At 41.5% G+C, this 27,174-nt stretch overlaps 3 protein-coding genes across 3 annotated transcripts in view; 2 read left to right on the top strand and 1 right to left on the bottom strand.

The window, feature by feature from the left end:
- Nucleotides 1-4,585, top strand: LOC110977842 (retinol dehydrogenase 8-like). The gene is made up of 4 exons (XM_087145348.1): nucleotides 1-1,411; nucleotides 2,459-2,641; nucleotides 2,847-2,940; nucleotides 3,368-4,585. The coding sequence occupies exons 1-4, from the start codon at nucleotides 1,114-1,116 to the stop codon at nucleotides 3,699-3,701; spliced, it is 909 nt and encodes a 302-aa protein (XP_087001474.1). The 5' UTR covers nucleotides 1-1,113; the 3' UTR covers nucleotides 3,702-4,585.
- mindy4b (MINDY family member 4B) lies at nucleotides 4,471-22,231 on the top strand. The gene is made up of 13 exons (XM_022232318.2): nucleotides 4,471-4,652; nucleotides 5,746-6,120; nucleotides 12,700-12,822; nucleotides 13,443-13,562; nucleotides 14,136-14,254; nucleotides 15,103-15,277; nucleotides 15,516-15,581; nucleotides 15,882-15,952; nucleotides 16,673-16,817; nucleotides 17,071-17,160; nucleotides 17,783-17,963; nucleotides 18,350-18,434; nucleotides 18,608-22,231. Exons 2-13 carry the CDS (start codon nucleotides 5,833-5,835, stop codon nucleotides 18,654-18,656), a joined length of 1,512 nt encoding a protein of 503 aa, XP_022088010.2. The 5' UTR covers nucleotides 4,471-4,652; nucleotides 5,746-5,832; the 3' UTR covers nucleotides 18,657-22,231.
- Nucleotides 20,425-27,174, bottom strand: part of mccc1 (methylcrotonoyl-CoA carboxylase 1) — a 9,861-nt gene continuing 3,111 nt past the window's right edge. Inside the window, exons 7-16 of the mRNA XM_022232316.2 lie at nucleotides 26,494-26,605; nucleotides 26,225-26,306; nucleotides 25,683-25,810; nucleotides 25,211-25,394; nucleotides 24,500-24,609; nucleotides 24,084-24,300; nucleotides 23,738-23,874; nucleotides 23,469-23,609; nucleotides 23,174-23,347; nucleotides 20,425-22,836 (exon numbers count right to left, since the gene is read on the bottom strand). Of these exons, the coding sequence (XP_022088008.2) occupies nucleotides 22,729-22,836; nucleotides 23,174-23,347; nucleotides 23,469-23,609; nucleotides 23,738-23,874; nucleotides 24,084-24,300; nucleotides 24,500-24,609; nucleotides 25,211-25,394; nucleotides 25,683-25,810; nucleotides 26,225-26,306; nucleotides 26,494-26,605 (1,393 nt within the window). The 3' untranslated portion in view covers nucleotides 20,425-22,728. The remainder of the gene's footprint in view (nucleotides 22,837-23,173; nucleotides 23,348-23,468; nucleotides 23,610-23,737; nucleotides 23,875-24,083; nucleotides 24,301-24,499; nucleotides 24,610-25,210; nucleotides 25,395-25,682; nucleotides 25,811-26,224; nucleotides 26,307-26,493; nucleotides 26,606-27,174) is intronic.

The raw sequence follows: 27,174 nt of genomic DNA on the forward strand, positions 1-27,174 counted from the left end.
CAGACAAAAGAAAAACCGTCTTCTTTTCAGCAAGGATGTCGAGGGTTATTTTCACATTTATTCGCGAACGAAACGACCTTGCCAAGGCCAAAATAAAAACTCTCCGGTTTCTGGTCAGCGCGCGCGTCGGCCGTAGACCTGTGCGTCGGCAAAATATAAAGAAGTTTGTTTTTTATTTGGTATAAAACAATGTCCAGAAGCTACCAAACTTGGCTGATCGACTGGAAACCATGCTACTTAGTGCGCAATTTTAATGCTGTTTGATGTGGTACGGTTGAGTAATATGTACAGTAAAGGAGTCCCTCTACTTCCCCACACATTTAGGAGGACACTGTTTCAGATGATGTCATCTCTGTATTTCACATAAACGAGGTGGTCTCACGTCCTGTGCAAGTACAAACTTAAAATGCTTTTAAACAGAACGTGCGGGGCCCACCAGCGTAACGTGAGCATGCAGTCGCGATGGAGATATTCGTACATGTACATCATTTCCATTAAAAAAAGTGAGGGTGAAAAAAGGCGCGTCGCTGCACCACTTTTGGATCAAGCTCCTGACCAGAAACCAAAGACTTTTTTTTTTGCCTAAACCACATGCTTCACGGTGTCCTCGAATGAATTGTGAACTCATAAAAGCGATTAGTGTCTCCAAGAATGACGGGGATTTTCGCCTTGACATCTCAAACTTTATCTTCAATAGATTGCTGAAAAGGTTTTCACACAAGAACACGTGTTTAGAAGTGGTGAAACGGAACGGCACTTTTGCCTTCCTATAAGCTTTCACCACCCCGACTCGTTAACGACAATGCCATGACAGGAAATCTATACGTTTCCCCTCAAGGTCAGATTAGCCATATACAAGGTGAAAGAGATGTTTAGGTTGAGTTTCAATGGCCTTTTTTCAATGACCCGCATTGTGTGAAAGTCAGCGATTTGCACAGTCATAGTGTTAATGGTACATTTAGTAGGCCTAAAGAAAACAGCCTTGGTTAGTTTCAGTATTCAGATAGGAAGAAAGCTTGAATTTCTGCATGTGCTATTGTAAACTAACAGGTTTGCAGATAAAACAGTAGTTTGATTAGCAAAGGTTTTAGGCCACCAAAGAGGGAAACAAGTATGGCTCTTGTATCCGAGGACAAAACAATCGTTCTGATCACCGGCTGCTCCTCTGGTATTGGTTTTGCAACCGCTGTTCTCCTAGCGAAAGATCCGGAGCGTAAGTTTTGCGTGTACGCCACAATGCGAAACCCCACCGCGGACAGAAGGGGGCCGCTCGAGGCTGCAGTCGGGGGAGAGAGCGGTGGGTTCCTCGGTGAGACGCTGTTCGTCCGAGGACTCGACGTCGGCCAGGACGGGGACCAACAGGGCGTGGTGGACTGGATCGTGGAAAAGGAAGGCCGCATCGATGTTCTGGGTAATTCTTTTTTCTCTGCTCTGAGCGAGCATCGCTCTCTGTGTCACACAAGGATCCTTAAAACAGCCGAGGTGGAATCAACTATACTTAAGTACATTTTCTCCAGATGGTTACATTGAATGAAGCATAAGCTCTGATGTTTTGTGGTCATTTTGGCAGCAGTGTTATAAAAAATGGACACACTGTTCTCGCAAAATATTTATTTTTTACAAACACTGCATTTATCCATCAGGCCGCGGATTTTAACTTTCCCGTTGACCCGTGCTATATATCCATGTACATGGCCAATGTGTAAACTTTAATGACTGATACAGTGTTAGCAATACCGTCTGTCGGGTTGATTTGGAAATTTAATAAAATTTACTCAAGATGCCAGGTTTTTTACACTTGAGTCAAACAGATCTTTGAACGACCGAGATCTGTGGGGAGGCGGAACCGCCTACCGACCTAGAGAAGGTCCGCAAAATACCCGGCCCCTGTTAAGAGTAGACTTTGAGTGTGAAGTTAGAAAAAACGCATAACAGGATCAGTCACATAGTCGACATGAACTTTGTAGATTTTCTACTCTTCCATAACCCCATTGATTTACCAGGTTTCTCCAGCGCAACTTGGCAGGATTGTGTATGTCAATGGGGCATGCAGTCAGTTAATTGCGGAAGTACATGTAACGATTAAACGGTTCATACATGCAGATGTATACCGGAATGAAACCGGATAGATCACCTTACCATTCAAGTTCACACGTATACTTGTTCCGTTGTTGTTTGGACAATTTAAGTTATGTCTGCTATTTTTGTGGGAACCGAAATCGTTTTGGAGACATGTCCCCACAACTCGGTCCTAGAATTTGTCTAAAGTTGCCCAACAAAAAAAAACAGTCCCCTTACAACGCTTTGAAGACTTGCCTATAGTTTCAGGGATGATATAAGTTTTCGAGGATCACTTCATAGAGTGATCGAGAACAAAATAAGGAAAGGGACTCGTGTCATCATTTCCCTCTTCCTTTATTTTTCGTTTTTGTTTTGTTTTGTGTTTTGGTTTAATTAGTGAATAATGCTGGAGTAATGATTTGGGAAACCGTGGACTCGCTGCCGTCTCTTGACCAGGCCCAGGCTTTGTTTGACGTCAACTTCTGGGGGACAGTGCGGATGATTCGGGCCGTCCTTCCCTCTATGAAGTCTCGGAAAGCTGGAAGGATCGTCAACATCTCGAGTTTCTTCGGCATCGACAGTAAGGTTAAGCCCCGAATAGGCCAAAGTCTGCACAACTTGGAAACTATAGGCCTTTCGATTTGTTTCCGTTTTTTTATTCAAATTAACTCAGATGAAAAATGAACTCCCAACCATTATACACTTATATTTGCAAATCAATTCCAAAGAAGCAATTATATTATTCATCGGACAGATTAATATGTAATTCTCTTTGTTTTCTGTAGGTCCTCCGTTCCAGTCGTTCTATGCAGCCAGTAAATTTTCAGTCGAGGCTATTACTGAATCTCTCGCACCTGTTCTCAGACTTTATAATATCTGGTAAGCAAACACCTTCAAACAACAGCCAAATGGGGAATTAGCATTTTTTAACGCCCTTTAGTGCAGGCTTAATTGAACTTAGTAATGAGCTGTTCTGTGTTCCAAAAGCGCATGCCCCAAATCGAGGTCATTTGGGCGCCCTGTCAGCATCGTCCATAGGCACAGTCGTACGCGACTCGTGCGCGTGCTGTGTTTGCTCCCGGTGACCTTGTTTTTTATACCGAAGTGAGTAACTGTTGTTCTAACTAAGATTAAAGATTAATTAATCAATTCAAATGATAACTAAGGTCCTGGAATCAGAGCTTCTCAAAACAGCAGCTAGATACGAGGCAACTGTACCACTGAGGTATAAAATATGGAACAAAGTTACTGATTGACGCATTTTTTGTCGATTCATTGTAACAATCCACCACCTATCTTCTTTTAGGGCAGTGCTTGTGGAGCCAGGGTTAGTGAAAACCAACATGACCAAATCCGTGGAGAATCCGATGCAGTTCTTAACAGACACGCCGAAAGCCGCCGGCTTTGACGACGTCACCAGTGCCGCCTTCCACTTTCGATGCACCTCGCCCGACGTCCAGCAGTTGATGGGTGCAATTGAGGCACCCGACGACGTGGCGGCGGTGGTACGGGAAGCGATGACGAGCGAGAAGCCGCATTTCCGGTACCAGACCAGCGAGTTTGCCAGGGCATTTGTTGCCGCGCGGCTGATTGACGTCGAATGTGACAGCCGCTTCGACTTACTGGTGAAAAAAGATTAATCGTTTTATGCGATGAGAACTGAATAAGAAATGCCTATATTGTATGGCTGATATGTTTCTGTCATTGTAATGTGGATTGTTGGGTTGTTCATCATTTGTTCCATTTTGTATGGTACGTGTAACTATGGAAATAGGGGATTATGTAAGAAAAGGGGCAACTCTCTCCACCCACAATAATTTAACTTGGTACAGGAATTCACAAGAAATAGGTTTCTTTCACAGCAGTTCATGATGTATCCTTTTCAATATTTTGCTAATTTTGCTAGTTGATACCCTACGTGCATACATGTACAGTCATATTGCCAACATACGATCTGAATTAACATTAGAAAGAAGTCGAAAGTGGGCTTCCACGATTGCAAAAAAAATTGCAGAGTGTGGTTGTTTTGTGTTTGTAACGTAAGAAAGTTTAATATTTTGCGCCGAAGGTGTCTTGTATAAAAAAAGATACATTAAGAAATTTGGCTCTCTTGAGCTCATTTTACTTTTAAGAGTTTGCACTGGTTTCTAAGTTTTAAGACGATATTGGTGGTGGTGCAAGGTGGAAATAAATAAGTCACAAGAACAAATTTTTGTTAACCAATTTATATGATTATGTCAAATGCTCGGCTTTTTGAACAAATCTTGCACTTCTGTACTGGCAAAAAATGCAGCGATGATACGCCGCGCCTTTGCTTCATAATCACATGGTAACCAAGTGAGGGCGCTCTTTAATATGTTTTGCACGGCAGCGCTGCCCAGCCAGTGCGAGCTACGTATGTAAATGTATACCAGAAGTGGTTCAAAAAGCGTTACAAACTTGAACTTTGTTATTTGCTTTCTGTGTCGATAAGTATTGACCAACGCTGGTTATAATGGAGATTAAAAAGCCTCACTTATGTAGAGGGTTTTGGTCGGCCCGACTGTTTATTTCCCTGGCGAAAACCTGATTGGAAATCCGAGCGACGGTTGGTAAGTTGTTCTTGTCAGCTTGTTCATGTTGCGCACGAGGTCCCAACTCAAAATTGACGGTAGACATTACGTAACACTCAGTTGCTTTGTTTACCTCAGACATGTCAAGAAAAGCGAGTCGATAACATATTAAAATTGTGGTACAGTAAACAGTTTGGAAGGTCCAAGCGACACCTCACTTAATGGCAATGTCTGCTGTCATGATTGTCAGTGATTGTATCGTTGTCAGCTGTGCAACAGAATTCGGAAAGAGTTCCATATACTGCACATGTACGGACTAGTCTTGAAGACTTGATCCCTTGTGCAAAGACATGAGACTTTTCTGAAAAAAATTGTTTTCTAAGTAAATGCTTCAGAATTTATCAGCTAAATTTCACTTGTTAGGACACGTTATCACTTTGTGATGGTGGTTATAACATTTAAAGTGAAATATTTAAGTGTTGTCTGCAGAACTCTTTCTCAGAATTGGAACCACATTGCACATTTGCAGTTAAGGTGGAAAGCTTGCGGTAGCACCATGCAAGTATACAACCTCTTTTGTGAGTCTGTATGGTTCTGAAAAGAAACGTGAGGAACTCAACGTTTTGGACAGTATGCTCTGTCCGTTGTCAGGAAGCTTTCCACCTTAGTTGTCTGTCACCTCGAATAGCTTGAAATCCCACATTTGCAGTTGTTACTCAACACGCTCAACACTACTCAAGTGCTTGCTCCATCAGTCACGTTTTTGTTTTCATATACATGTATTCACCATGTAGGCCTACATATGGTGAAATGAGATCGATAATGACTTGTAGCTATGAGCACATTGTGTGCATAGTATGAAATACACTTTGTACTAACATGACCATGGTAAAGGCATATTGTACGTGAACATAAACCTTAAAATAAACCGACAGTGCTTATAACATTTGGAGATGCCTGCTGAATTTAGTGTATTAACAATAGTCGTGTACAGTAAGCCTGATCATTGTTTTGACTGTGTTTCAAAACTTGCACAGGTGCCATGGACATGTACTCGTTGTGTTCTAAATAAAGGCACGCCATGTCCCCATTACAACCAGTGTTTTTTTTTCCTCGTGAAATTTCCATACAGGAATGCTTTGTTAGAAGGCCACAACGCCCTTGGTCAAAGTCCATCTGCTGGCCCAGGTGCAACTTTCTCATGTAATGCTCAGCCCTGATGTTCCACAGTCATGTAATATTAGCACATATCCAGCCACTGGTATTGGAACAGCTTGTTCTCTCCCTCTGTTGGGAGAACCACAAAATTGGCACCGATTCACCATCAAGCATTAACCTCGCTGAGAAGCACCCGGCTGGAATTGGAATGGCCAGTGCACCTAAGAAATCAACCCCCAAATCAAAAATGGCAGACAAGGAGTCGGACAAGTCCAGCATGGACAAACTGACACGAATGGCATCATCAGTTGAGATTGGAACAGGTGTCTTAGGAAGCTTCAAATTCAAGGTAAGTACCAGGCAAGAAGGGAGAAAACTGATGAAGAAATGGGCCATGAGATATAACGTTATCCAGAACAAATTGGGTGAATTATTGTAGCATTCAAATAAAGTGTACCATTTGGTTGTCATGTTAGGGAAACTTTCCTGTTGTTTTAAGGAAAGCTTTTTTTGCCGGAATCAGTTTTCCAACGTTGCCTTGGGTGGTGCAGGATTGTAGATTGTCTACCATGAATACTGCCCTCATTTGACATGGAACACATGTTGGAGAAATTAATGCAAGTTAACATTGAAATAGATTTTATTAACTGTAATCTGATGTTGAATGATGGTGGTCCATATGACATTTTTAAATACTTAATAATAAATGTACAACAGTATGTACGCAGTAATTTGTGTGGCTCTTAAATCAGACGAAGTGAATGGGATACATGTATTTGTCAGTTGTATTATTTAAAAACAAACAGCTTTCCTGCACTCTAACATACAATACATCTGTACTGTCAATTTCATTGTGAAGTGTCTATAAAATGTACCACTCTTAAAAGTATGTAAATGTTGACCAGTTTTAATTAGGTTGAATTTGCCTCTAATAGTTAAACATGGGTGAAAACTTGAAAGCCAATTAAAGGTACATATATGGAGCTTGATAGACAAAGCATTAAAAGTTGAATTGGTTGTCTGTCTGGAAAATAAGTCCTGACCAGCAGGTAGAGAAAGACATGGAAAGTTCTATTTCAAGAGTTTGTGGAAGAGTGCCCCTTTAAGTGAGATGTTGACACAGGTAACTGTATATAGGCACAGTCAGGTTTACAAGGCCAGAGAGACTGTATACAGGACGCTCTCTGCCTAGCAACCTTCCATAGCAGGTGCAGAAAAAGAAAGCCGATGACGGTGTTTTGTGAAAATGACAGGTTCTATTAGCATAGCACATTTTTATGTGTCGTGTCAAGTAATGATGTTAATCTTTGGTAATGTGTGTGTTCAATGTCTGTCAAAACAGATTAAGCGGGACAGAATGGAATTTGAAAATAATTTCTAAGCAACAGTCGATTAACAGCTATCCATCCCAGCAGGAGAGAGTATAACAACGGGTCTGAAAACACTGTGACTATCATTGAAACATCCTACTAAGGTGGCCTCTGTAAACATTTTAAAATAAATGACAGAATTGAACAAAAAATCTGTGTGATATACTGTAGAGTAATGTGTTTAAATGACTTACATTTAGGTGTATAAAAGTGTATTAGTGTGCTCTGAGTATACACAGTGGTTGTTTGCTCTTTAAGGGTAAGATTTATAGTAATAACTGAAAAATTTGAGACAACTCCTCATGCTTTGTAAGTCTTGCTTTGGCCGCCTTACATTGTTGATGTACATGTATACTGTCGCTGAGTTACCTTAGCATCAACGACCCAAAAAGCCTTTTGCGAGTTAAATTTGAATAAAATCTGATACACTGAGCTCTTTAAATTCACAGGAACATAACAATTTGAATTCTCCATACTAAAGACACTGTTACTATGCCGCATGATTCAGGGCAAACTGTTTTCAGTGGATAAGTTTGGCACAAAGGAACCAGTCCATTCCAGAAAGGGTGGTCGCTATGCGAATCTCAAGGTATAGCAACTGTGTCTTAAGTCTGGGAAATTCAAAGTGTTATGTTTCTGTGCAATCAGATACATGTAACTCAGTGTCCCAGATTTCATTCAAATCTAACTTACAAATTTTATGGCTTATTTACACATCATCTCATTATGATTCACGCCGCACAGCCTGTGGTGTCTACACAGCTGTGCCTACATGAAGGTGTCACTTTCAAACTATTTACATTTTGGGAACGTGATTCCATTAATGCAAGCAATGTGAAAATTTCTCCCACAACCTGTTTGATCATTGGGCAGGAATGTATACACTGAGTAGGATGCCTGGTTACATGTACATGTTCCATTGAAAGTTTGATATTAAAGGGGCTTTTCTTGAAGGCAGGTTTTATCGGGGGGGGGGGGTGGGTTAAAGTAGGCTAAACAATGTGAATTTAAATCTAATTTAATCACTTCAATTTGGTGATATGACATTGTAGGGAGTGCCATGTATGTACGGTACATGTGCATTTGAAGGTGGAACTTTAGGCAAGATAGAACCAGCCACCTCAGTTTATAGAACTGCCTGTAGACAGCCTGACAGGCAAACTGCCAATGCTCTGACTTGCAACTTGGTCCTCTTCCTGTTCATCTGGCAGCCCAGAGCCCAGCTGTTTTGTCTACGATCTCTTGGGTTCCATGGGCAGTGCTTCTTGTAAAGTTCCACTGGGAGAGTCCATAGCCTAAAGCTGTTGGCTTTCTGTGGAGCTTGGTGTTGGGCTGTGGTGTGAAGTAGAGAATATTCTCTGACTACATCTACAGCCAGCTATACCAGCCCAGGGACATCTATCCCTCAAATTTGTGGCTTGCAAGTTCAGTCCACTGTACTTTGTCAGCCCTCTGGTTAGGCAGAGACAGGCTATACCTCAAATCACCTGCGGCTCTGGGCAGGACCCTAAAAGGAAGGATGTTTTCGTGAGTGGAGGCGTCCTTCCAGGTTGAACTTCGACATGATCCAACCTTCCTGTCCTGTCACCCCTCCCCCCTTGCATTTCTCTGTCTCCCCCCCACCCAAGTTTGCAGGTGCTGAAAATCGGACTAAAGGAGCTCACTCATTTCAGGCAACAGATGACAGTGCATACAGCCGTTGTGCATCATTTTATTAGGGCAGGTCGTGATTCTGACTCTCGAGTAATTCTGCCCCAGTCTGCATTCATCTTGTCTTCACATGTTTACGGGCATATTGGTACAAGGCAGGTCTCAGCATGTACACAGCAAGACAACTTACATGTAATCAACCCGTGTAAACATTTCAGGTTAAACATGTTTTTGATTCTCTTAATGTTCCTTGTACTTAGCTTTCACCATAGCTGCATGTGCAGGGACATGATTGTGCATTGCAAAGAGCTCATCTTGGCATCAGAGATCTTGTTGCTGCACTGACATGAATTGCTTGTACAGGTGTATTGTTCGTGTCATTACCAAGGCTACAGGGACATACCGGTATGGCAGTTACTTCAAATTACACTCTACTATCAGTTTCTCCCATGCTTTAGTTGGAACTATTCAACGTATGTTAATCCCTCACCAATCAATTACCTAACATTCCACCTGTCCTTGCCACTTCTATACAGGGCAGGGTTCCTTGTTATCACCTGCAGTTCCAGGCTTAGCGAGGCTGTTTGGCTTGTGATAATGCATTTAAATCACATGTCATGTAGTTGATGTGAAGTTCCCTGAATTACAAGTAAAAATTGTAAAAACTGACTTCCCCTTCCAGAGCTGCTTTCTAGTTTGACTATAATGAAATGAAACATTTTTGTCAGAATTTCCAAAATTCTTCAGTCAGTGCTACATGTACCTGTCGTCCTATGCCATTGCTAAGTGCTTAGAATGCTCCTCTACAAGTGAACAATTTGTTAGAAGGCGTGGTTTAAAAGCCTGTGCCAATTTCAAAATATGCAATTCCTCCTTGGACCTGGTAATAAACAGTGCCCCTTTAGCCATAAATTCACATGTTGGCTTGTTCCACTTGCCAGGAGGGGAGGCAGCTTATCCCCATCTAATGGCTTTGAAGTTCAAGAGGGTTTCTGCATGTTCCACATGTACCTTAGCCAGGGTCAGACAGTGAGTGGATGGATGCCTCGGAATGAGCCAGTGAACACACCCCCTTCAAACTTGGGTCGCTTGCTTTCTGCCAGGGGTCAGGGCAGTGTCTCTATTTTATAAGTACCGAGGTTTGGCCTGCAGCCTGAGTGTCTGCATTCACTTTGTCTGGATCTTAATTCTTGTTCAGCTTGAAAAATTGATAGATTTGGACTAGCAGGTGTTGGGAAATTGCTGTTGTTACCTGTCCTGAGTCAGGATTGAATTGGTAAGTTTTTATGATGCTGTGATTCAGTGCTGTATGGACAACTTTTACTGAGTTTGAATAGCAGTTGAAGTGTTGACCTTGCTGTTGTGGTGTGTAAGCTGTTTCTGAATACTGTTCAAATAGTTATCAAAGTCAGTTTTTTGTTATGGTTCAAGGATATTTGAATGTTCACTTGGTGTTTAGGACTTACACCTAGTATTTGTTTGTTTGTTTTTTGGTTATTTTTGTTTTTTTGGTGTTTTTGTAATGACCTTAACAGCAATAATGTGGTGCTGAACTGAAGTTCAATACTACATTTCACTAACTCTTTGGTTAGAATAAAAGGTTCATCACTTCAACTGATAACAAAAACCAAATCATGCATATTAGTCAATTTTTGATTTGATTTTAAATCTCTGAGAAAGAGAAAGAATAGCCTCTGTAGGGCTTTTACCAGAAACACAGTGAAAACAAAGGGGATTTTTTTAAAGTTGTTGAGCATTGCCATGGTAACCACTGACACACTTGCCTTGCAAGCATCAAGAATCAGGCTTCGGTAATGTATCCAGCCAGAAGCATGGATACAAATGATGACCAGATTCTTAATTTTATCCTGTAATTTCTCTGATGCTGGCATGTCACCCTGCCATTTTGATGTTGACAAGTAAATGATTAATGTCTGAACAAGCTGGGGTTGTATTTCCTGTTGTACGGTACACAGAGTCGCTGCTCAGGTATTTTGCATACAGTGAGCCACACAGTGTGCCACACCATACATCACTGGCAGTGACCAACGCAGTCAAGTTGTTTGCATTGCAATTCATTTTGTTTCATGAATAGTGGAATAAAAACAAAATCTCTGCTGGGTACATGTATATATCGTTCCTAACACATATTGTTTGATTTATTTTTGACCATTTTTTAAAAATGGGAAACAGGTAACAAGAATATGTTTTTGTATTGATGAATGCAGAAATAAGCTGGCCTATAGCACTTGTGTATTATCCAATGACAGTGGTGCCCGTCGTTGCTACCTTAAAAGAAAATTTTATCAAACACTTTCAGAGTTTTCACAGGTAACATGTACGAGAACCGTACTAGTACATGTGTCAGTCGCTGGTATTTTGGCAATCGTTTCCATTACAGATACATTTGAATTGTTACCAATTATTGTGCCTCTGCAAATTAATTTGGCACCCTGTTAAGAGTGCAATGTTCAAAGTGCAGTCGCAATTACGCTTCCGATTTGATAATCTACCCATACAGTAGATTTTCACATTGCCCCGTTCTGTTTGTTAAGCACACAGTCATTTTGTATAATATCTTTTGCAGATGTCATTTATCCACCTTCTTGCTTCATATGTGCAAACAATGTGCGCAGTGTCGATACTGACAATTTATATTCCTTTGTAGTCAAGGTTGTGCACATCTTATTTGCCATTTATTTGCAGAGACACAAGTTACACATTGACAGTATTGGAAAGTGCACTGTAAGCTTGCTTGTTAACTGTTCATTTAATTGTCACTTGTTCTTTCTGCCTCCCCCTTTTGTAAGTTTAAAGATAATCGGTGAATTTACTTTTCATTTTTTTTTCAAATTGATGTTTTGTGGTTGCATGTTTCCACAGCCCTACTGGTACATACATTTGGGCTTATTCTCAGAACCGTCTGTGTAATGTGTCCACTTACTCATTTAGGCTGTAGGATAAATTGAGTCAGCCTTGTTTTGCAGCGTTCTTTTTTATTGGAAGATAAAAATTATTTGCCAACTTGGCCTGTCAATCCAAGCTGCATAAACAAGTTTGTTTGGCCCATCCAGTGGGATGCCTACGAAATGTCTGTGTTCATGCCAACTAGGTCATGAGGTTGTTTACAGAGAAAAGTGAATTTGATTCCCCCCTCTGGAATATCTCCAAACAATTTGGTTGGACCTTCCTGACCCTTCTGGAGCCCTGCACACTGACAGGCTTTCATCAAAGCAACCGGAATGATTTCTATTAGCCACTCAGTTACATGTACAATGGTCCAATGCTTCTTGATTCAAAGGAGGCCCAGTTCATTTTGTGGAAAATCAGAGCAGGTTCTTTATAGCCACAGCTGCCAAACTGCAGACTGCATGGTAGTAATAGTGAGAAGGTGAAGATTTTAGACTGTGGAAATTTGTTGAATACGGTGTACTGTGATCGCCCTCAGTTTGTGTCCACATATCGTCGTCTTCCTGAAAGAAGTACCAAGTGCTAGTTACATCCATGGTCGTCTGAGTCGGGGCTGGCAAAAACTTGATGAAATCTTCCCAACTCATTGCCGATTTGGAGCTCTATTGTACTAGAAAACCCATGGCGTAAGCCCCATATTGTGTGTTGTCCTTTTGTTACAGAGGACTTTTTGAACACTTGAGCAACAAAACTGCACACCTATTATGTGTGTATCGCAGGTATTTTCCCTCCAAAAGCCCAGCTGTGTGAATGTCTCTGTTGACACACAAAAAAAAACCGGTCCGTTGCTAAGATACGGCATAAATTGTCCAAGTCTGGTTTGCCTTTTATATTGTTCACATGGACAGGTCTTATCACAAATATAGAACACACCTTTTAAGGTGATTTCAATTTTCCACTGATGCCTGCTACCTTTCTGTTCATGTTCCCAACTCCAGGGCCCCCTGCGCACTAGGGCATTCACCACATCGGTTTTAGAGACCAAGACAGACATGGCGGAGGTATTGGCTTCCAGCGCACCCAAACTCTCAGGCCAGCCCCTGGATTATCAAACGGCTGTGGTAAGCTCAATCATTATTTGACTCTTATACCAATTTTGAAATACGATTTTAATTGACAGCCAGAGGTGTAAGAAGTAATCGTACTCATATTCAATCACAAAAACAAAAATTCATATTGAAGAACACAGCTGGCAAACAGTGGAATCAATTTATATTTAGTATGCTGTACCAAATATAAATAGACCAGTATCGGCGTAAGTTTAATGTATGAGTTGAAGCTATTGGAACTGCTAATGGTACTAAAGAAATCAATTTTTAAAATTAAAGTATAGAAAGAAATGATACTTGTTTATGACAGCAGTATGTTTACTTTAATAAATTGTCCCTTTCCAAGTTTTCCTGAATAAGTTTATCTTATCCAAAGAACAAGACCAACTTAAGGTACTGTATTTTAAATTTCATTACATGTATTTGTTTCAGATGTGACTTTGTATATGTACGGAGTGGCTCACTCTATGTATTTCCAAGACAGAAAGCCAACCAGTTTAATTTGTTAAGCTGAATTCAACCACAAAATGAAGACTACATTGAGAATCGGCAGTGTTTGTCATTAGTGGGTCATGAAGTTCTTTTGTGCACTCTTTATTTTGTCTTTCTGTATCCCTGGGTTCAATTGACAGGAACTGAAGCAGGTGTTATTTGGCTCTCGTATGTTCTCCTTTGATGAGGAATGGAAAAGCAGCTGCTTCCAATGGCAGAGTCTAAAGGGGCCGTTTCCGTACGGCTTGTTCTGCCCAAGGGTAAGTTTGGCAGTCTTAAACCCTGAGACTCCTCCATCCCTCACCTGGGCCCAATGTGTCACGGTGCTGCTAAGCAGACCATCTTATGCTAACAGAGGCTCTGCATATTTCATGGAGACTGTACGCAGGAAGGGCAGCTAACAGCACGCTTACCTCGGTGATGTACATGGAACAATGCACAACCATTAGCACAGCCATACCAAGCACTACCATGAAATTGTGCGCAAGGTTAATGGCAGAATTTCATGCTATAGAAAGCAGGATTTTTCGGTTGCAGAATGGAGGACTGCTCTGGCTAGGGAAACAGTGACGAGCACCCTCTGTCCCATTGTATGTGTAAATTTCCTCGTTTCCAAACACTTCAAGTATTTACCGTATATGCTTGCACACATGTGACAGAAGGTACATGTGAATTTGTTGTATGGTGGCGCTCCTGCTCCTGCAAATCTTTCCTTTCCCAAAATGAATTTCATACAGTTCAGTTTAGGGAGTTTTTCCAAGCCAGTTGGTGTCGATGCTGTGAGTCTGATTTGGTATCTTCCTGGTTTTTGTGTGTGTGTGTGTGTTGTGCAGGACAAAGCGCGAGGGGTGATCATGGCAATACAGGTCCACATTGTTCGGCACCTCTTGTTTGAAAAAGAGGAGGGAGTCCATTACCTGCACGATGAGACCGACTCACTAGACGTCTCAAGGTTTGTGTCGCACTAAGCCAATCAGAACACACAGGAGAGACAACATTCTCAACACAAATAGCAACCAATGAGATTTCAGAGTCTTTGAGGACATCACATGACCTCAAATATTTATTCTGTGCGGTGAAGTTCCAGTCACTATTTGATTTCTTCGCAGCTGGTGTTTTTTTTAAAGGTATCAGAGCTAGATTAACACCGTTCTCTCCTTCACTTTTGAATGTCCAGATAGAACCCCTGTAGTGTTGACACGGGCTGTTATGTCTCCATTTTCTTATCTCTGTATATTCACTTGCTGGCAGGTTTTTTTTCCATGAGTCCAACCCGCAGAACACAAAAATGATATTTCATTACCAATCAATCATCATGGAGACCTGCTAGACAGCTAACAGTGCATAAATTGCACCTGCTATCTAGCTATATTTATTCGTTAATCGTTTTGCTCAGTATCCTCCCCAGAATCCATCATGCCCATTGTATGTATGTGTGACGACCTGTGGTTGTGGTGCAGGTGTCAATGATGTCTACGGGTGTGTCAAATTTATAGCGTATTCTTCCTGTGTGGCCCGACAAGAAAGTTCTCAGTGTCTGGTTTTTTTTTTCAGCAAAAAGGCATTTCTATCCCTGTGATATCAATCTACAACTCCTCAGCTCATGTAAATGGATGATGTTAAGGGAAATTTTTAGAATAACACTGGCAAATTATATAGAGTATAAAGAAGTCTCTTATTGAGAAAAATGAAAACAAATTGACCCCCAAAAATTCAAAAAAGACAGAGAAAATGCAAAATGTTTCACATCGCCAATATGGCCTCAAACAGACATTATAAATGATTTATATGACGTTCCAGTGCGTACCGTCTGCAGCCTTCTGACGAGGAAAGGAGACAAGCCTTTCTGATGGCCCTGGTCGATATCCTGTGGGCGGCCGGTGATGACAAGAGGGCAACGGTGGTGCTGCAAGACAGGAAGAAACCCGGTTTGCTGCACTCAGAGGAGAAGAAACTGCAGTTCTTTGCTCAGTCGGTATGTGGCTCTGTGTACAATTTTGTTCCCCTGTTGTCCCTGTCGAAAACAAAAGTGTTCCACATTTGCATGAAACAGTATTCTTCTATTTCAGAGTTAGTCTGACATACATGCGGAAAGTTGTCTGTCGACGCTGTAGTTGGTCAGAGTTTTAAAGATGGTGTATCTCTCGAGGATAGGTTACACGTGACCATTCAGCTGTTGCTTTTGTTTGAACTTTTGTGTAATTCTTTTTCAGCTGCATGTGTCAGAGTTCACAGAGAAAGAGGCGCTGCGAATATTTCTAAGGAATCACCTAGAACTGGTAAGAAAGTAGGCTGGGTTTGATGTGTGCCCGTCAAGTCAGCAAATAAATGTACATACGAAGATGGGTCCAAAAAACTTCAGTTGGTTCCTCCGTTCAGTTCCTCTCGTCACAATGAGATATTTTGTTCTGAATACTGTTATCTGTTATAGCCAAACGACAAGTGAGACTTAAGGTTATGAACATTGAAGGATTTCTGCTTCAAGTGCAAATATCCCTCCCCTTGTTTTTAGAAGCATCTAAGTTTGCTCGTAATCAGAGAAATATTTCAGTGTCTGTGCTTTTCTCCTCCCAATGCAGCTGATGTACCATGAAGGTGGTGGAGTCCTCATGATCCTGTTTAGCCTGATATTATCCAGAACGTTACCCAAGTGAGCCAGTGACAAATTCCTGTGACTGTGTTTAACAATTGGGGTATAGTTTGTTATATCACTGGTCAAATTGTTGCCTTGAAAGTGGAGCAAGATCCAGTGACCACGTAGAATCTATTTTAAGCAGCAACTTGGTTTATTCGTTGTTTTGAAAAACTGCTTTGGTTGTAAGTTTTACAGGAGTACCATATCGGTAAAGGCATCAGTGAGGTGTGTGTAGTTGTGGGAAGAACCGGGTAGCATTTTGAAAAGTCTCCTTAGGCCTCAGTCAAATTATTTTGCCGTGGCAAGACAGCTTGAGACGGTTGGAATCCCTCAGTGTGACTGTCAAGTCCATGACAAGTCCCTGCAAGTCCATCTCAAGTCCATCCCAAGTCATTCAATCTTAGTGACAATGGATCCAAATGAACTGCAATTCAAGCATTCCTTTGCCATTGTTCAACCTGCTTCTTATGAGTGGTCTTGTGAACGGATTCGTGACTGGTCTTGTGAAGGGACCCCGACTGGTCTTGTGAAGGGACCTGTGACTGGTCTTGTGAAGGAACCCGTGACTGGTCTTGTGAAGGGACCTGTGACTGCTCTTGGGAAGGGACCTGTGACTGCTCTTGGGAAGGGACCTGCGCATGGTCTTGTGAAGAGACCTGTAAAAAGACTTGTAATGGAATCCCACGGTTAATTCTTGCTCCCTGTTTCTCTCTCTCTGTCTGATCTCGTCTTCAGACTGCGTGAAGATCTTCAAGGAGAGCTGCTCTTCACTGATAGAAACCAGTGTTCCGTAGCACTCATCATGATGGTGCTGACAGGCCATGCAACCTCTCACCTCTTCAATGGGAAGAAGGTTTATGACAAGGATGGTGAAGCACTGGTAAGGAGGAATGTTATGAAATATGAGGGACTTCCTTTAGTCATACAGAGTCTCACGTTCATGTGCATTTCCATTGCCTGTTCGGTGTTAACCATTTTGAAGGTCAGTACTTACTCAGGGTGATTTTTTTTTATACCAATGTTTGATCTTCTTGGAGTAGTCGTGGTTTTAATGCATTGTTTATTCTGCAAAGCCTGTTCATGCAAGTTTTCTATTTCTTCTCCGAACAACCAAAATGTGATGATTCTTTCAGCCTAAGCCCTTGATCGGGATGCTGCGTCGAGCCGAGTGTGGTTTCCTCGTGGTGGACAGAAGTAAAGTCAAGGAAGAGGAGAAAGTAGAGGTGAGGGGAGGTAGCCTGTCACATCTCGGACAGCCACAACTATCAGAGTATCAGAGTTTGCACTGACTTGGACAGGCCTCCCACTTCTGGCTTGTCTGATAGCTACACCCCCAAAATACTGGCACCTGTGCTCAGCTGTAAATCTGACCATATCTTTAGTAGAGAGTTGAGGGTTTAAGGTCCCGATGAAAGAGTGTGTCGTCATTGATTCAGAAGAGCCCGACATGAAGGGTAAACATCCAAGTCACTTTGCACAGCACCCAGTTCTGCATATACATGTATGTCATTTGAATGTGATCATTTGAAAGACTGCTGTTTGTAGGTGTTTCACAATAGTGCACCACCAAGAGTTTGCAATGCATTGGCCAATTACCATACACGAAATGTGTCAACCCTTTCCAAACGCGCATTGCCAGTCGACAAGTCCCGATGTGTAAACCCATTCCAATGCACATTGGGAAATGCTCATATTGATTGTTGAGTTAAACATCACTTTGATTTCTAAGTTTCTCAACTCTGATTCTTTCAAGAGATCACTTGTCATGGTTGCAAAGAGTTCAGGTGGTGAGGCAGGTACCCTGACACCAGCCTTGATCACCTCTGACCTGTCCATTGTCTGTAGGTTGGGAGCATGTTGAAGACACCCCGGGTACCAGTCTGGCTGACCTTCCTCAACGGTCGCTACTCCATGCTATTCTGCACCAACATCCGGCTCACCAGTGACTGGAGGGCAGAGCACCGGTTCCTGCTGCATTATTACAACGGCCAGCCGGACCAGACTGAGGAAGCCGTCCTGACCATCGGTACGTTGACCTCATCAACCATTAGACAGGTCTAGTTTCCTGACAAGATAAAACTTACTACTGTGTGGGGTGATCAATTCAACCGGTACCAGTCTAGTTTTGATGTCAGCTTCAGGCTCCAGTGGTATGACATTTCACTGGTCTCATCATTATCTCGGCAATCGCAGAAAGTCAAAGCCCTACATGTTTGAATCAGACCTGACTTTATGCGCCTCGTGAAATATTTGATGTTAAAATGCATCATTATAGCTTTGAACACTGCACCGTGTATTAAGCAATGCAGTCGCTTTACACACCTCATTATTGACTGGTTGGGTCCCATCTTACTAATAATGCTTCATCTATTTTGAAGCCTTGACACTATTTATCTTCCATGAATTCCACAGATACCAAGACAAGTGCTCCTCAGCAAGGCTCCGAAAACTTTGAGGAGAGGCAGCCACCACTACTGGAAGAATGCATCCACAGCAGGTGGGTACGCCATCAATTAAGAGAGGGTTAAAGGAGCAGGTTTGTAGTGCTTAGATGGCGTTATAACAAACATCTGGCATATTCAATGACTCATGTATACTATATGGGACATTGATCTGACAAACTTCATGTCATTTCACAGAGTTCAATGCTTACTCCATTTGTAACAACAGGTGGCCAGATGCTTACATTGATTGGAACAGAGCGTTGCCTTTCATCTGAAACCCCCCAAATTGGAGCAACAATGTAAGAGCAACGGCAAGCAGTACTCAGCCTAGTGACAGATCCCTGCAATAGTCAAGACTAACAGAAGCACAGATTTACTGACGTTGTTCAGGTCTTGCCCAGCCTTCCCCAACCCTTGCTTTAAGAGTTTAAATCAAACCACATGGACAGCAAAATGCCATGAACTGTGATGCATGATATATGTTCATTCCAGCTTAAAGGCGGTAACTGAATCTTTAGCTTAAACACTAATTTCTTTTAGTCTTTCATTACCAGAGCCACCTTATTAGATTCCAAGTTTGTATTCAAGACGTGGGGATTACCATTCGGTACCTGCAAAGCGTGTCCAAGAGTGTTTACAATGAGACGTACGTAGTTTCCTGAGTAAGTTCTCAGATTCAAGAACTCTTAAATTGATTCAGTGGCAGCATTATGTTACTACCTAATAATGAGCTAGGAGTGTCCGAGACAAGCTAACAGTAGCAGTTTTCATCAGGGGAAGCCGAAGAGGATTCAGTGAGGTATAGAGATGTGTTTAGTTTATTTGACTGTCACCAAGGTTCATGCTGAACATGTGAGCAGAGTGAACATTGTAAGCATGATGCCTACTGTCAAACTCTTTAGAATAAGTGAGGAATGTTGTTTGCAGGGAAACATATATTTTAGGAATCCATGTTGAGAAGACAAAGTTTGCAAAATCTGCATTGCTGCCAGGCTGTAGTTGTAGATTTTTAACGAAATTTAGTTGCAAGAATGAGCCTGGTTGGTATTCTAACAATGCATGCCTCAGACTTAAGCACATTGAAGGCGATTTGAGAAAAGCAGCATGCGATAGTCTGACCTATCAACGCAGCCATACGCCAACTCACACAGATCAAAGACTTTGCCTTTATGAAATACCGCACTGGTTCATTGTTCTTTTGTGTATCCCCAGCAATAGGTCGTTCTATTTTGAGATTCTTCCAAACTGAAAATCCATCCATTTACATGTCTTGATTCAGACACGGATGATCTTGGCCTTTTTTATCTGTTTAGATTGAATCAAGTGTTGTTGATACTGGTAGGAGGACCTCTATTTACCAAAGTGGCCATTAGGAAGCTATTTTGTTTGAAACAGTTCAGAAAGTAGCACATGTATGTGATTATCCAATAGTGCTAGTTCAAATTCCAAAGGAAACTGGGGGGAAAATGGAAAAGAAAAAGCTTGCTGCTTTGCATTTTTTTGTGAACCTTCAAAATTTTATGCTCGATTGTTTTCACCAGAGTGAATGAATTTCTTATTCAAAGTAAATGGCAATTCCCATCATTTTCATTATAAAGGTTATAGCTAGAGCAAGGGTTTTTTCCTTCCAAACTTCCGCAAGTACGCTCCTAACTGAAAACTTTAGAGGACTTGAAGTTTCGAATAGGTGCATGATGTAAACAGGAAAACAGTTTTGAAAAAGTTGATATAGAAAGGTTTACTTGCTTATTTTACCCATAAATTTATCACACTGAAATACATGTACATTTAAGTTCTGATCTTAATGTTTCTGCCTACAATATTATTTTGTCTGTTCTGTGTTTGCATATTCAGATCTCTTCTGTTATTCAAATACATGTAGATAAGCTTTGCCCTCTGACCTTTTTTATGGCGCAATCTAACCTTTAAATATAAGTTCCAAGAGAAATTTCTTGAAGAGGCCTGTGGCCTGGTGGTCTAGCTTGCTGACTGCCAGGCCAGAGGACCCCGGTTCAAATCCAGCCGGGGTCCTGGAAAAGGAAGTTTTTTTTTTTTTTTTTTTTTTTTTACTAAGTTTTTTAACAAAATTGTGCATGCCCACCTGGGATTGAACCCAGGTCCTTGTGCATAGCAGTTAGTGTCCTTAACCACTATGCCACGGCTCTTTCTTGAATAATTGTGCTCGTTTCTAAATCTTAAACCTTCTGGTGTTTGGACTTAGAATATTTTCAGACAAAGTCTGTATTGGAGATGGCAAGGGGTACCACTTGATGGAAGGCTTGGATGTCTTAGAGCTGATAAGGGTAAAAAGAGAATGGTTGAGGGATTAGGACTATCAGTAGAGACAGGGTTTGAGGATCCAAGGTAGTGGAAGGGCAAAGCTTCTTAATATTACAGATTGCTAGTGAATTTATTTTAGCCCTTAAAAAGGATAAGAAACAAGGCTGTAAGGAGCTGAAGGAGCTTGGACGATTTTGTTAGAAAGGGGCAGGACTTTGGGTGGGTCAGTAATGTAACATCTAAGGAATTAGGAAATGAATGCAAATCAGGCAGTGTTTACTTTGGTTGATAAGGGATAAATAAGGGATAAGTAGCAAAGGACTACATTTTCACCAATGGAATTAAAAACTCAAAGTTTTTTTTCTGATAAATTAAACATTTATTTGACCTGCAGATTGATTTGAAATTGATGTACATTTACAGGGTGATGTTGTTGCATAAACCCAAACATATCAAGCTCATAAATGTATTCTTTGAGTGTTTCTGAACCACTGACATAGTGCAAGGCAGATCAGAAGTGTATTCAACTTAACCAATGCTACTCAAATGATCTAAAGACACCGTTCAGATAACGGATGTGAATACTGGTATCCATTGCTAGCATATTTATACAAAATATTTATACCAAATGTCTGCTTTAAATGTAAATTTTCCAAAGATCTGCTTCCTTTCTATGTGTAAATAGACAAACAGAAGACCGTCCCGTTAAATCACCCACAGGTTCTGAACTTGTTTGCACTGAAACTTGCCTACGATTGAATTTCTTAAAATTTGACTTAAAATGTTGGCTGTAGGAAATTGTTATGAAGGTATCCTGTCAATCGACGTCCAATACTGTCCTAAAGGGTACCCATGAAGTCAACTCGACATTTTTTGTTTGCTTGCCATGTAACTGTAGAACTAAATATAGTAGCTTTTCTTGTATCAGTAGAAGGTGTGGACATGCTATGTAGCTGCTTCTAGTTGACATTTCAACATTTATGAAATTTTGACTTGCCACCATTTTATTCTATTGTAGTTCCAAAAGGTGTCAAATGATGACCTTGATTATTGTGTGTATTTTTTTCTAATGTAGGACCAGACTTTTCTGATCCTTTTCAGAATTGTGAGACAAGCAATGTCATATTGGTGCAAATAGGTTTCAACTTAGAGTTGGAAAACATTTGACTTCTTTGTGGACCGTCTTGACATACATTAATTATGAAATTGAAATGAGAAATATAATTTTTTCAAGTATTTAGAAAGGAGGCAAAGTAAAACAGCAAAATTCCTGTTCACTAGATTTTGACATACTTTGACGATATAAACCTTTGCAAACATGATATCTATGCTTACCAGTGAATTCATATCAGGTAATTATGCGTTGTCCTTAAAACTATTTCATACATGTAACACGTTGATCTCTTGAGCAAACCTTGGTTCAGGTTTTAGGGGCATTGTTTGGGTGTGGTTTTGCTTTGGGTGTGATGCTCCTTATCTTAAATCTCCTCGGTGTGTCAAACAAGAACCAAGGATTATTTTGTATCATCATTGATCGTCTCAAAGGCAAAATAAATACAAAGAATTTCAATGAGTGTCTGTGAAATTATCACTCATTTTGGGGGAAAAACATTGTTTCTCTTTTACTTAACAGCATTAAAAAAATTCTGAAGTGATTTTCAAGGAAATTGGGACAACCAGCAACTAAGCTGCGACACTTTGCACTTTCATGAGCCCAACTGTGTAATGCACGAAGCAAATTACCACAGAAATTATCTGAATACTGAGGGAGATCAGCTGAGTTTATGCCTTTGGAGACTGTTTTTTCACATCACATCAAAAAAAAATCCCCCAACCTTATCGGCAGTCTCCAATTCCAATCTTCTCTTCTTCTTCGGCAACTCACAGTGTGCGTGTGTGTGTGTCAACTGTCTTTGAACACAAGAAGGGTTTCCACAGTCCTGTGACTCCAACTTGATGGTGACTTGAATCTTCATGTGCTTTTGACAACCCTGAGTGATGGGCCCTGTTCTGAAAAGACCTAAAAACTTCTTAGAGTCTCAACTTTGGTGCACGAGGGGCCTTACTTTATTTCTGTCCTTTGTAAACGACAAGTGGTGCATTCTTCTGAACGTTGTCTCCCTTGGCAACCAACACTTCATCAATAACACCCTTCTTCGGGGCTCGGATGACGTACTGCAGAAAGCAAGAACACATAAACAGTTTCATTTTGGATTGTATGGTGTATTCAATTATTTATCTCACTTTCAATTGACACTTAAAATCAACACCAACTAAGTATCAGTGACAACTTGAAGTCTCTGAGTCACAAAAACGGACTTCAATCAAAATTGTCGTCCATGAAAAACAAGCAAATAAGAAGTGCATATAGCTCCGATTTGAACATCATTTGACAATCTGACCCTTTTACTACAGATCTCATGCTTCCCCATGGAGCTGCATATGTAACTGTGCAGTCTCACACTAACTACATCGTCTTGAGATTGCACATAAGATCTTGACAGGGTCTTACCTCCATCTTCATCGACTCCAAAGCCAGCAGGGGATCTCCCTTCTCCACGGCCGTCCCTGGCTCCGCGTAGATGTGGGTGATATCTCCCTGCATTGGGGCTCGGTCGCCCATTGTTCCCGAGCCTGAACCGCCGAGGAATTCTGGAATAGGTCTCATGACTTCCACTCCACCAACCTATATATCGGAGGATCAAATGGGTTAAAATAAGTACTCTCCAACTTACTTGACGAGAAAAGGTTGTAGCTTCCACAACAATGACTCAATAAAACTTTCCTATTAAGATGGTTATACGTACCTCTGCAAATATGTGGACTGCCCCTTCATGCATGACAACTTTGGTGTCTGTCTTGATGCCGTTGATGGTGCCTACCAACTGTGCTGTATTGTCTTCAATCTGTATAAGTTGGCCTTGAACATCAAACGTCTCGTCTCCAATCTAAGATAGAGGGACGGACAGTTCTCAAATACTTCCGTCTGGAATACTGACACCGAAAAATATGCATCTTAACTCAAAAGCTGCTGCCAGAAATTAACCAACCTGTGCCCGACTTTCTATTTCATTACCTCCACTCTGTATCTGTCATTTGCTTGATACGTCACCGTGGCGTCGATGGTGTCATCTTTATCGGTGAAGGCAATTCGTCGTATAAGATTCTCATTCACACGGATGCCGCTTCCCATGGAGAATGGCGAGAAGGGATCTGCGACAAACCAGAAGCAGAATAATTCTGAACCTGGCCAGCCAGAAAAACCAAAAGAACTGACAGATCTGTTCAGCCCCTGGGCCTTGGCATTCCGGCCAATCACACCCTGGCCCGGCCCGGTGATTTCTGTCTGACAAGCGTATACTTGTGTACTTTAAGACTGTTTGTATGGTCACTTTTTCTTTGTCCTTGGCACAAAAGCCTACCTCCACTGGCAACTGCTTCGCTCTGCCCCTTCTGCTGCTCGAAGAGTATCAGCGCCATCGCAGCCTGGCATAGCGTCTGCCTGTTGAGGGCGCTCTTCCTGCTGAAGAGCTGGTCCTCGTACTGTGGAATGAAGCCTGTGTGCACGTTGCCCTGGATGAATTCTGGGTGCTTGGCTAAATCATCCAGAAATCTGATGTTTGTCTTGAGGCCAACAATCTGTTTTACCCGAAAGTGAAAAATATCAAAGTGGTTTGACGAAACAGTTTATCCAAATGATCCAAGAAACACTGATGTCCTATTGTACTGCCGAGGGTTGATAAGCTCCATTCATGACTCCCTTGGAACTTTTGTCACAGGGAACAATGAGGACAGGTAACAAACCAACTAAATATTAAATCTTATTTTTAAAACTCACGTGATAATCTCTGAGAGAACTTCTCAGTTTTTCCAAGGCGGTCTCTCTGTCTGGGGACCACACAACCAACTTTGCAATCATGGGATCGTAAAATGTAGTCACTTCATCACCTGACAGCAAAACAACCAAATGAGAATCCATGATTAAAACATCACAGCTGAGGGCTCAAATGGAGATACGTGAACAGTGACAAACTGACGTAAATGTCTTAAGTTTCCCCCAATCAGCTCCTTTTTTGTAATTCTCCTACACTCAAAGTCATGGTCACCTATGCTCCCTCCAAAACTGTCCTTGCTGTGAGTGAGGACATCAATGCGGGGATCTGTACTATGAGGACATCAATGTGAGGAAGGTAACTGTGAGAACATCAATGGGCTCCACATGAACTCTGGGTATATGATCAAGTTATAGCCAGGAGGTAAATGCACTGTGCTATCCACTTAACTTCTGGCCCTTAGTGGTGTTTGAGAAAAGGCGGCAAACGACTTCCACCATTCTTTAGGGCTTCATTGAGTGTAGAGTGACTACTGGCCTGGATTAGTCTCAATATCAGAAGAGTGTTCCGTCCAAAGTTTTGTTACACAGTAACCTTTCCTGCAGCTGCTGTGCTCTGATCTAAAAGCTTCTTGCTTGGAGAAGGGATGCAGAGAGGAAAACTGAACAGAGAAGCTGTTGTCTGAAGGATGAAAACAGGAAGGGCCTGCTCGATACCTTGCCTGACTCCTGTCTCTATCCTGATGGTCTGGTCCGCGGTGGGAGGCGACAGGTGGACCAGGGGTCCTGCACCGGGTAAGAAATTATTGTCTGGGTCCTCGGCATAGATCCTGGCTTCGAAGGCATGGCCATGGAGGCAGAGGTCAGACTGGGTTACTGGGAGGGGGGAACCAGCGGCAACCTGAGAGAAAAATGGAGAATACTGTTAAGTAGAGATCATTACATCAGGCAATTGACTTCAAGATTGAACAAGATCTGCATAACAACATTTATGAATAAAAGTACCATCCCTATTTGACTCTAAAAGTATCAAATTCATTAATCCAATCCTTTGATACCTAGATATTTCAACTCAAATATAATTTTTCGACACACCCTTGGGAGTTTAAATTGAAACTGTTTCTGGAATACATATTATTCTAGTAAGTTGGGTCTTTGATATGATTTCCTTTTTTCTTTTGGCTTTCACCTTGAGTTGCCACTCTACCAGATCCGTGTTAGTGACCATTTCAGTGACTGGATGCTCCACCTGTAGCCTGGTGTTCATCTCCATGAAATAGAAGTTCTGCTTACTGTCCATGATGAACTCAACTGTACCTGCAGCGGGAGAATTAACAAGACAAACAGTAATTGCAGTGGCATGCTGCCGAGACCAAGATCTACGTTTACTGGAAGCCAGTTTCACACAGCAATGAATTAAAATGTACCTGATGTTTTGATGAAATCACTTGTCAAACTTCCACTAGAAGGCAAGTCATTTCACAAACCAATGCAACAATAAATCTCCAGAAATAATGTCAAAGCATGCAAGCAGCATGCAAAATCCCAATGCTGAAAAGCAAAGTCTTTGAAAACTACAACTTATAATAGACGTATTAATGACAGACACCAAACTTACGCAGCTTCCCTGCACTGAAGTTTGGAATAACCAGTACTAAATGTGTTTATTGAATGGTTTATCATTATACCAGGACATCTACTGCTGGCTTCATGAGGTGTCAGACACCTTACCTGCTCCAACATAGTTGACCGCCCTGGCTGCCCTGACCGCTGCCTCTCCAATACTCCGCCTGACTTCTTCTGACAAACCAGGCTGGAAAAAAAAAGTGTCAAACTGTAATTTCCTCAACCTGAACTGATCACTGCCTCGGTGTCCCTGATCCATGTCCCAAGTGCACTGAACTGAGAGTCAAAGTAGAGGTAAGAACTTGTTTGAATTCTGTGACACTAGGAAACCTGGCACTAGGTTGAGAGCCAATGGGAATGGGAGAGCTACTTACAGCAGGTGCTTCCTCGATGATCTTCTGGTGTCGCCTCTGAACGCTACAGTCCCTCTCAAACAAGTAGACGTAATGACCGTGCTTGTCCCCAAACACCTGTACCTCAACATGCCTGAGACAGATAGAAAGGAAAGAAATGAAAATTAGTACAACTTGGTTTCTCAAGGAAACAGGAACCCTAACAAAAATGCTTGAACCATCTTCTAAAACCTCAGCTACAGACTTTGGCCGTGTCCAAAACAGGCTTCCAGAGCTACGGCTAGGTCTACCATCTACGCGTCTCCACACACTTCCAACAGAGCCAAGACCTAGACCTAGCTCTAGACAAGAGATTCGGATGCAACCTTTGTTGCACAGTATATATTTTTCTGAAGGTAATTCTTCTTTTAATTACTTAATTAATAATTTAATTATTTCAATTAGTCTAAGTGCGATATCTTAACCTATGTCACATAATTTCGTTAGTCATTTTAGGTGCACTTTTTAATTTCTTTTTATTTCAACCTATTGTACTTGCTGGGACCCATGGGAAATCAGTTTTCGTACGGAATGGGTAACTGAGGGTAAATAAAAGATTAATAATGATAATTCTGTCAGGATGTGATGGTACATAGTTGTATAGAGGCAAACTCAAAATTGTCAGCCGTAAACAGTCTCTTACTAAAAAGTTAAAACCTCGTG

Source organism: Acanthaster planci, linkage group LG14, assembly GCF_054643075.1.
Source record: "Acanthaster planci isolate LZ-2023a linkage group LG14, COTS_SCS, whole genome shotgun sequence".
NCBI lineage: Eukaryota > Metazoa > Echinodermata > Asteroidea > Valvatida > Acanthasteridae > Acanthaster > Acanthaster planci.